The sequence below is a fragment of the Sinohyriopsis cumingii genome, chromosome 1 (assembly GCF_028554795.1).
Source record: "Sinohyriopsis cumingii isolate HCF-2022 chromosome 1, ASM2855479v2, whole genome shotgun sequence".
NCBI lineage: Eukaryota > Metazoa > Mollusca > Bivalvia > Unionida > Unionidae > Sinohyriopsis > Sinohyriopsis cumingii.
The window spans coordinates 1744138-1755681 of NC_142961.1; the positions used below are offsets into that span (position 1 = coordinate 1744138).

The 11544-nt window shown below is 36.1% G+C and overlaps 1 protein-coding gene across 2 annotated transcripts; it reads left to right on the top strand.

Annotated features, from left to right (window-relative positions):
• The first annotated feature begins 525 nt into the window (after window positions 1–525).
• Window positions 526–9813, top strand: LOC149806316 (nuclear receptor subfamily 1 group D member 2-like). Of its 2 annotated transcripts, none has more exons than XM_089951530.1 (6): window positions 526–1029; window positions 2623–2785; window positions 3435–3769; window positions 4257–4485; window positions 6484–6708; window positions 7579–9813. In XM_089951530.1, exons 1-6 carry the CDS (start codon window positions 904–906, stop codon window positions 7815–7817), a joined length of 1317 nt encoding a protein of 438 aa, XP_089807656.1. In that variant the 5' UTR covers window positions 526–903; the 3' UTR covers window positions 7818–9813. The 2 variants fall into 2 exon arrangements, with proteins under 2 accessions (XP_089807656.1, XP_089807665.1); XM_089951539.1 differs by having other exon boundaries at window positions 526–1024.
• The last annotated feature ends 1731 nt before the right edge of the window (window positions 9814–11544 follow it).

Sequence of the window (11544 nt, forward strand, 5' to 3'; positions counted from 1 at the left end):
CGTATACCACTCGGCCACCTATAGCACTTTATTATAATGGAAATCCATAGAATCTGATGAGTGCTTTACATCGGTATCGAATCGTTAGTATTGAGTTGATTCCTGTACTCGAAACATTCCTGTACGCATCATCAACATTATATTCATCTCGGTCTATGTGGTTATGATCGCCGTCCCATCACTCAGAATGCTGATAGTACGTTCAGAGAGCTCATCATGTTATAATTTTCTTGTCATGGGGTATGGGAAAGAAAAACGACGGATTATTTGTGAAAACAAGAAATTCGGCACTCGTAAAGCTACAACATATTTGTGTTCTGATTTATACAATAAAAGAATCTGCAGTGCTCGTTATAATTGTTAAAAGAAAAAGAATTATCTTGTATTAACATTTTTAAAAAAAAATATATCGGCTCGAGAGATCCATCCACTCTCACACATAATCAAATTGTAGGTCTCATAGTTCCGATTCAGCTCGTTGTTTTGTTACTCAATGTGTTTCTACTTGACCAAGAGTGTTTCAGTGGGTTATAAAACGGAAATTGTTTCACACTCACCTGACGTGTCGTAATGCATTAAGTTTGGTAACCCATTGATTCAAGGCAGTTTACTGTTATCCATTTACATAATGGATGACGAAACTTAGAATTCAGTTTGCAGAAAGAGACAATCCTTAGTTTACAATCAGATGACAAGATGAATGCCTTGCAGGGACTGTCTAATACATAATTTTTACTAATTTTAACTATGACGATATATCAAGGTGGAAGCCGTCATTCTAGACAAATCACTAGGCCTGTATGAATGTACGAGATAAATTCCGGTCTCCATATGGTTTGAAGACTTAAAAACTTATACATTAACACTGTATACCAGTTCGTCTGATTTGTGTTTCCAAACAAAATGGAGAGAGCAGAAGCTAGTTTGTCGTCAGAGACGCCTGATAAACCGATGTTACCTCCATGTAGAGTGTGCGGTGACCGTGCCTCAGGCTTTCATTATGGGGCATATACATGCGAGGCGTGTAAGGTAATCTCTCTCTCTCTCTCTCTCACACACACACGCAGAAAAATATTAGTTTAGCTTAGTCGAGTTTGATGATTATTGTAGACGGACATCTAGTATACATGTATGTTCACGTGATCGAGGACCTACTATCGGGGATGGGGGTGCGGACGGGGCGGTTGCCCCAAGCGCCAGAGATGTTGGGGCGCCGAAACCCTATTGGGCCATCATCATCGCCTCCGGTAGACCAGCAAGTTGTTCTCCACCTTCTTTTTTTTTGTTTTTGACTGGCGGCGGTCAAAAAAAAAAAAAGGTGGAGAACAACTTGCTGGTCTACGCTTCAGGGTGCCATTTACCCATAGTAGTGGCTCAGTGAGTGGCGTGGACTACTCGCACACATAAAGGTTGCGGGTTTCTAATTGTACCAGCCGGATCACAACTTGGGTATGCTACAATGGAGTTGTATTCGGAAAGGCACTTCACTCCAGTTGCATCGGCTCTAATAACTTTCCAGTGTTGCCGCGTCGTAAAAGCACAAACCAAACCAAACCGAATGTTCCTCTCGATTAACTTTTTTCTATGTATCAGTGTACAGTGTATTTATACACATTATACGACAATCTGACCTTGTGATGAATGGCAACAGGAAGGAAATGGACCATATCTCAGGTTAATCCATATAGCACAATTGATCTAAACACATTGCCAGAATATCAAAGAAAGAAATGCACTACAACTTTAGGGACTGATCATTCAATTTTCACGGTGGTGGGGTTGGGGTGAAACAACTTGTGGCCCTTGAATAACGTAACAAATATAGCTTTTCTCCGATTTATGGAGAAAAATTTCCCAGTAGTTATATCCATTAAATTAGTTCCAAAAAGATGTTACCTTGAGGTAAATAAAAAAATATCCTGGTTCAGAAGAAATGCATGTTTGCACCCCTCTCCCCATCCCCTTTAAATGACCAGTCACTTATCAGTAGATCGATTTACTGATCATACTGAATGGTAAAGGATTAATTAGTACAATATGAAATTTTCAGCATCAGTGTAAGTTAAGTAGTAGAGTACTGCATCGATTAGTGCTGTGAAGGAATCAAGGCTGAATGGGAAGGCTTAAGTTCAGTTTAATTGACTTAGTGCTGTGAGGAAATTCAGGTCTCACTTGTACTAACATGTATTTTAGCCATATGATTTCAAATGATCAAAATGACTCTGTCTCCATCCCCATCCCCACATTTCCTTTGGATGCTCATGGTTGTAACAGATGTTGATAATACAGTGCCAGAACGAAAAAGTTACCTCTCTTCCAACCTACATGTATATATAGTTAGGACGGAGAACTATCCACTAGTATTAACAGAAGCCACAAATTATATTATCAAAAGTGACAAAGGTTGAGTTCATAAAGTTACGTAAAACCAAGAAAATATTTTGTGGAGTAAATTTGAACAATTCAGTAATTTAATCAAGAATTTACATTGAAATTTAGCGAAAGTTTTCTTCATTTGTAGTAACCTGTATCTTAGTGTGCAGAATTTAATTACAGTTTATGGTACAATGCCATTTCATTCAGTATCCCTAATGCTTTGATATGTTCTTTTAAATATAACAGGCTTTCTTTAGACGACTTCTTCAGAAAAAGACCATTAACTTGGCATGCACATGTTCAAATGAAGCGATGAGTGAGATCAACAAGAACGAATTTTCCCAATTGAAGATCACTTGTGCACAATGTCGTTACAAGAAATGTCTTGATGCAGGAATGAGCAGAGATGGTGATTTTTTTCCCTTTCCTTTCTACTCCTCTTTGTATCATTTTCTAACTCTCTTAACAAATTTCTGTTTGTCTGATCACAGTTGTTGTTTGTTTAAGATAAACAACCACAAGCAAGCGAGTGTTAAATTATCCAGTGAAATCACCCGTTTCACTGAAACTACCTTTTTGTTAACATTTTGAAGTATTTTGTTTATGAATCTGGCACACATATCACTGTTGGTCTAAAATATTATCTGGTTCAGGTTAAAGTAATCAATATTTACATGGAGGTGGGCATTTTATCTGACGTATTGCTTCACAGAAATTCTGTCCCATCGCCACCTCTGCCTCCCAAACACAGCTGCAGAGTATATCTTAACTATATCTTTCTGAGAAAAAAATCATACTCTTTATTTTTACCTTGAGCGAATACTTTTATACTTACCCAAACTTCCCAAAGTAAGTAAGTAATTACACCACGACCTACAAATTATCAACAAATCTTTATTTATGGATTTGGATTTTGTACTGAAATCTGTTCAGGTGCTTGTAGAAAAAGAAAGGTAATTGATGAAAAAAGAACTAACACTAAACGTTCACTTGTTTACATTCTGGTCTCCAATCACCTGGCTTCTTCTTATCTCAATATCGGTATTTCCAATTTTTAGCCATAAAAATCGGGCGATACTCACTTACAAGGAAGTCAGAAAACATAAAAGAGGTGAAAAGAATTAAGACTGACCCAACGCTGTCAGATATGGACCAAGATTCCAAGTTACATCTTCAGACTCCAGGTGGAACTTGGGAACTTCCTTCAAATATCATGCGCTCCACTGGTGTCAGTCTTGCAGAATCAAAGAGGTTAAATTCCGTTTTTAACTTCCATGTCTCTGAGGATGAGATGGAAGGGATCATAGCTCAGATGATGAAAGCACGCGAAGAATTTGAAATGATCTATGAACTGCAGAAGGATCAGATTGCAAAAAGACAGCTAGAATATTCCGTAAGTGCCATATTTGAATGTCATTTTCTTGCTTCATCCACCAATCAGGATTTTAATAGTGTAGAATTAGAATGACCCACCATCTGTCTGTCCATCTGTCTCTTACATGATGCGTGTACACACAACCATTTTTGTCATTCACATTCCTACTTTGATCTCACCACAGAAACTTGATGAGCAGAATATAACAAAATATACTGTTTCATATCAACAAAATATACTGTTTCATATCAAGAAAAGACTAATTTTTTGTATGAAATTTATTATTTGCCTTCTAAGAAGATTAAACGCAAAAAGCTCATCTGAATTTTTGATGTTGTATGCTTTATACCATGACTATTTTTTATGCTTGTTTTTGGTCACTTCTCTGTATATTTAAAATGGTGCTGATTACAGTAATGTCAAAGGTTTCACACAAATACACAAAGAATAAATATGCAACAATTAATATAAATAGTAGGTCTTTTTTTTTCAAAATTATTTTCAGGAACAGTACAAACTCAAGACTGAACTGTTTGGTGTCTTGGTACCATTGTCCAAAGAAGAATATCATCAATTTTATTCAGAAACAGGGATAGATATTGATGACAGACAATCCTTGATTCTTGAATTATTTCACTGCGTCAAATCCAAGCTCCCCAAAATAATCTCGTTTTCAAGGTCCATCAGAGGCTTTGCAGATCTACCGCTGTACGACCAGACCAATCTTATAAAGTGTATGTATCAGCTCATTAGATTACTACTCTAAGTTAACAACAAGCAATCTGAGTCTGAATTAGAATGAGTCTTTTATATAACTTTTATGACCATTACCTTATGAAATAGAACACAGTACCCTATGTAATAAAACATTTACTCAACTTCAGACTGGCATGGATAATAATTATCTCACATAACACAGTACCCTATGTAATAAAACATTTACTCAACTTCAGACTGGCATAAATAGTTATTATCTCACATAACACAGTACACTTTGTAATTAAACATTTACTCAATATCAGACTGCAAAAAAATAGTTATTATCTCACATAACATCACAAACTATGTTATTAAACATTTACTCAATGTCAGACTGCCAACAATTAGTTATTACCTCGCATTGCACAGCAGACTATGCAATATAGCTTGTGTATGGTTTGTTGGTGTCTGTGTGACCATGCCAGGCTTATGTTAGAATCTTTAATCATTTCCTGGCAACACTATCAGGTCTAGTTTTTAAGGGTCTAAATAAAAATTCTGACACAAAATGAAGAAATTACAACTGGCATCATCAGTATACATATATCATCAAGGACTACTTGGATTCATTTTCTGAGATGCACTTATTTCTAGACATGGCATCCTGAAGATGATCTGAAAGACAGCAGAATTTGTCACATTAACGTTTCCTCAACATTTGAGTGACACTGCCATGGCATGCTATGCCCAAAGGAAGATCTGTATTGAAAGTTAGGCTAAATTTTAGCCAAACATTAGAATTTTTAAACTGAAATGCTCTAGATGTTGTTCACCAAGACTTGTAGACTTAAAAATCTTAGAGACACATTCTTATAGGTTACTGTATCCATGTTTTGACTATTATTATTTTACATTTATCACCTAAATTTGACTTATGTAATATTGAATTAATTCACTTGTAATATCAAATTAATTCACTTGCCAGTCTTATTTTTATATGTTCAGGTGTATTTTGCACAGATTAATTTCTTTAACCTTAGATGTCACGGTCAGCATAGGTATAATGTTCTCGTTGTTGAGTGTAGTACACCTGCAAACTGCATAGATCCAGATATGGTGTTGAGTGTAGTACACCTGCAAACTGCATAGATCCAGATGTGCTGTTGCATAATTTGCTGGCAGATCTGGATCTGTGCAGTTTGTTTGGAGTAATTATTAGAACCAACAATATAGACCCTGATCTACCTGTGCATTATGTGATGGCAGTTCTTGGTCTGTATTGTAAGTTGGATTCAACGTATGAGCGAGTCATGATGGTATAACAAAATAATCCCCGTTCTGCACAGACTGCAGACATTCTTCTACCAAATGTTTCACATAATATAGTAATTTTGCATCTTCAAAACATGGGTAAACAAATTTCATGCAGATTTGTGTACGAGTTGACTAAGCTTATTCACACGATGGCCCTTACTAAACGTTTTCATTTAGACAAAGTTATATATACTATGGAGCTGAATCTGATGGTGAAATATTGTTTTGCCTTGTTATGGTAAAATACCCATCTTTGTTGTTTTATCAGTGTTTTAAAATAATTTTAAAGGAATGTGAGTACTATCAGTACACAGAAACTTCAAGAAATGTCAGGCTTGTATTTGGAAGTTTTGTACATTAATTTTGATTATAACATAGCAAATAGTTCACATAAAACTAATCAACTAGCAGCTGACACTATTTCAGGAAAAGTCATTTTTGTACTGCAACAAGTAATGTAGGATATGAGAAGGACAGTAATATGGTGGGCATTTGGAGACAAAATGTCATGGAAAAGTTTTCTAAAAATCTTTGTTAATAAATTTAGAAAACAAAACAAAAACCACAACATACAAAATTGTTATCACACCTCAGTTTTAGTGAGAAATGGGGTATCATATAAGACATTTTTACATCAGGACCAGCTTCATTCCAGCTATTCAAAACCAGGACACAGTATGTAGTACATCAGAGTAACTGTCATTTTTTTTAAATTTCAGGTGCGCGATTTGATTTAGAAATGCTTGCCACATATAGATTAATCAATGTTGACCTTCAGATAAGGTCAACACTGTGTGGCAGGGATTTTCACTTTGATGAACTCTCCAAAGTAATGGACAGGAAAATGATACAGGCAAAGAGCAGTCTTGCCCGGGAGCTTCAAAACTTACAGCTTTCCAAAGAGGAGGAAGTGTTATTATTGGGAATAGCTCTCACATTTACAGGTATATAGTCTCATTAAGGAAAACAGACAAAGATGTTTTTTATTAGCAGTAAATGTCATGAGATAATTTCTCTCTCAGCAAATAATTATTGTAGGTCTTGATAGTCTTGGAGACTTTGCTAAAGTCTTCTAGTTGACATAGTCACTATAGGAAAAACAGTTTAGGGAATTAAGTATAAATCAGAAAAGTCTCATAGTTCTAACATTTGACTGATTTCAGAATTTCAATTTACAAGAGAAATTGGCAGCTCCATTCTTTACTTTAGTGTTCCTTATCTGTATGTTCATCTTTTTCTCTCTTTTTAATATGAACATTTGTAAATGAAAAATAAAAGTGTACTTTGAGGTTACTTAAACACATGCATTGTAATTCTGATTATGATTGGTGTCATTTTAAATGACATTATCTCATTGATGATAACCATTCTTTTTGGTATGTTGCTCAAAAACTGTAAGGTAGAAGTGTCTTTGTTTGATTTTCTTGGCATAACAACAAAAAACCATTCAGTTGTATAGAGTGGTACAGGACATAAAATGATGGGATTTTGAGCCAGAAGACATGGGTAAGAGTAACTCATCAACATGTTAAGAGTAACTCATCAATGTGTTAAGAGTAATTCATCAAAATATTAAGAGAAACTCATCAATGTGTTAAGAGTAACTCATCAATGTGTTAAGAGTAACTCATCAACATGTTAAGAAAAACTCATCAACGTGTGCTTTTTGTGTTAGTCTTGTCAGAGTTGGGGATGAAAGATTTACACTATAAAGGATATTCTACAAAATTATCCTCTGTTCATCCGATTTATGCATCAATCAGGTGACCTTATAACATGATTAATAAACTGGGTATGAATTTTATTCTATTTAGATCGATGTGACTTGCAGTGCCAAGAAAAGGTGGATTCTATCCAGTGGGACCTCACCACATGTCTTGTGTATGTCACAGAAAAGGAAAACCGGGGCATGAAACGTGTAGCAAAACTTTTGGAAATGCTTGTCGAGTTTAGAAACTATTGGAATATCTGTCAGAAATGTATGAAGGATCTATTAGACCAATGGCCACAGTTTTATCAAATTCCTGAGGTGCGTGAGTTTCTTGTAGAATAAGTATAATTTATTTATTATGTTTATGCATGTTAAGTGTTAGATGGAATTGTGCCATGATTACCGTAATATGTCATAATACCTGAATGATGCCCAGTGCTAGACATAATTATAAACTGCCATGCTGCAGACTTCCAGGTGATATGACTAAAATTGTTAAAGCTATGTTAAAAATCAAACACACACACATCTCTATTACTGTACTGTCAGGGCTGACAAGGTGGGAGGCAACCGGGAATATATTCCTGGGGCCCTGGCCTGTAAGGGAGCCCAAGCCAAGCAATACTTTTTAATGTTTTTAAGAAATTTTTTGTTTGAACAAGAACTAGGAGAGGCCTGGGTGTTTCTGACCCCAGGGGCTGTGATCATTCTCTATGGTCCTTTGTACTTTACAATCATAAGTACTATCTATACTTGCCTATAAGTTAGGAGGCCTGGGTGTTTTTCACCCCAGGGCCTGTGATCGTTCTCTATGGCCCTGACAATCATAAGTACTATCTATACTTGCCTTTAAGTCAGGAGACCTGGGTGTTTCTCACCTTAGGGCCTGTGATCGTTCTCTATGGCCCTGACAATTATAAGTACTATCTATACTTGCCTATAAGTTAGAAGGCCTGGGTGTTTCTCACCCCAGGGCCTGTGATCGTTCTCTATGGCCCTGACAATCATAAGTATTATCTATACTTGCCTATAAGTTAGGAGGCCTGGGTGCTTCTCACTCCAGGGCCTGTGATCGTTCTATATGGCCCTGACAATCATAAGTACCATCTATACTTGCCTATAAGTTAGGAGGTCTGGGTGTTTCTCACCCCAGGGCCTGTGATCATTCTATATGGCCCTGACAATCATAAGTACTATCTATACTTGCCTATAAGTTAGGAGGCCTGGGTGCTTCTCACTCCAGGGCCTGTGATCGTTCTATATGGCCCTGACAATCATAAGTACCATCTATACTTGCCTATAAGTTAGGAGGTCTGGGTGTTTCTCACCCCAGGGCCTGTGATCATTCTCTGTGGCCCTGACAATCATAAGTACTATCTATACTTGCTTATAAGTTAGGTCCAACTGCAAACAACATTAATGAACTTGCAGATCAGGGTCTGTGTTGTTTGTTCTACATATTAATCCAAAAAAATTGCATAGACCCAGAGCTGCCAAAGCATAATACACCAGCAGGACTTCATCTATGCAGTTTCGAGTTGCATTCGACTTGTACGCAAGTATATACAGTAACGTTTGTAAAGGTCTTATTTGTTTCTTGCTCCCTGAAGAATTTCTCCCATTTTCTATAGCTCCCGTAGTGGGCTTGTATAAAAGGGCATGGAAGTATGCTGCATAATGGCTACATGTCATAATATTATAATCAACTTCATTTGCATGGCGAATGAGCAGTGTGTGTGTGTGTGTCACATCAGAGCACAATTTGAAAGCATCACACTGGGATCCACTGATCTTTTTTTGTTAAAGAGGATTTCTCTTACATGGACTGTTGAACTTGGTTACAAACATTTGTTATACAATTTCGGTGTGTTGTTTACCAATAAAGCCGACACCAGTGTCGTTGATTTTTTGTTTGGTTTTTGTTTTGTACATACAAGAATGGGTTGTTTGTTGTTGTTTTATACATACAAAAATGGGTTGTTTGTTTTGTTTTATACATACAAGAATGGGTTGTTTGTTGTTGTTTTATACATGCAAAAATGGGTTGTTTGTTTTGTTTTGTACATACAAGAATGGTTTGTTTGTTTTGTTTTGTACATACAAGAATGGGTTGTTTGTTTTGTTTTGTACATACAAGAATGGGTTGTTTGTTGTTGTTTTATACATACAAGAATGGGTTGTTTGTTTTGTTTTATACATGCAAGAATGGGTTGTTTGTTTTGTTTTATACATACAAGAATGGGTTGTTTGTAAGTGCATCATTACATACCTTAATCATGTTATGACATAAGTGAATTCCATGTTTGGTTATTTTGAATAAAAGTTTTAAGTGTACGTATTCCTTGGTATATAGTTTGTCATTTATTTACACAGTCCATCTCTCTCCCTCTGTCTCTCTCTCTCTCTGTCTCTCTCACTCTCTCTCTCTCTCTCTCTCTCTCTCTCTCTCTCTCTCTCTCTATATATATATATATATATATATATATATATATATATATATATATATATATATCTAACTTAATCTCTCTGTTAGTCTGAGTGTCTGTGCCCGCAGATAAAAATTTCAGATAAACAACATGAGGAAAGTTGGAATGTAATAAAGAAATATATTTCAAGAATATAACTAGATGGTTTCTTAAGGTATAAACGGATCCACCGGGATACATCATTTATAAACTGTAAGCAAAAGTAAAGACAGTTTAACACATTCTACAGTGGAAATCAATCATGTTCCTGTTATCGCTTCATATATAACATATATACAGGCAGAAGGCAGATTCATGCAGGAACAGCCGAGTTTCAGCTGAAAGGATCCCTACATTCTGACATACACCCCTCCCCAACTTCCACCCCTCCTCCAGCAAATGGCTTGAGACTACCCAGTAACATTCTTCTGTGTCAAGGGCTGTACTCTGCTGGATAGCCTATTACCATTATATTGACTCCTTCCAACAGAATCAGGGATAACCTGAAAATATTTCAGATTTAAGTTTACCTTCATGTAATTTATATAAACCAGTCAACGGACATTCATTTTCAGATCATTCGTTTATTGTGAAGTTACCGAGGGAAAATATCGGGAAGTCCTTCAGTTGCCAAGGCGATACTATTGTTTCATATGTATGGAGAAAGCTGACTAGAACTTGATGTTCACAAACACTCCACACAGTATTCTACACAATCTAGTTCTATGCCCATTTTGCGAAAATGAAAATCAAAATTTCTTCATTTAATTGTAGAGTGATATAACACAATGATGAGTGTAATCTTGCAACTCTCGAACTATGCAGATTTTTTTCAAATGCCGTCTTTGGTTACATTAAAGTATTAAATAAATGCCCATCTGGGCAACATTAAAGTACTAAATACATGCCAAAATGTGAGTTGTTTAATGTTTTTTTCACCTACCAACAAACTTGTGTGCGTAGGGATATGACAAAACTAAAATATAAAATTCAAAATTTATATCGCACAAGCACACTATATAATTTTTGTCTGTGTGACAACCTACTCCAGTTGGGATAAGACATCACTAAGATAAAAATAAAGAAACATTATTCACAGCGGCAGTTATGCTAGATGCAGAATATAATATTCCATAGCGCAGCTGCTAATCCTTGAGCAAAAGCGAATTGTACTAAAGAGACAAACCTTGTCGTGGAGCAAACAGATCAATAATTTGACATTTGTATGCATATCAATTAATTGTATTGAATAACAAATTTTTCAGAGAAGTAATATAACTATTTTATGAGTTCAGCAATAACGTGCAATTTCATTATCTGGGAGCCCCTTGTCACTGAGTGGTCTAAAGCGCTTACTGTATGGATCACTGCCATCTCACCTCTGCATGGGATTGAGTCTCGGGTTCAGCCAATGTGGGTATGTGAGAAAGCTTGCCAGTAGCTTCTTGTGGGATAGTGGTTCTTTCTGGCATTAAACCCTACAACAACAACAACAACAACAATTTAAGTATCCAGATATTAGGCTTGTTTGTTTCGACGTCTGTGTTAAAAGTGCAGTCTGACCATTAATATTCAGGATACAAAAGTGTTGAGTTCAAGCATTA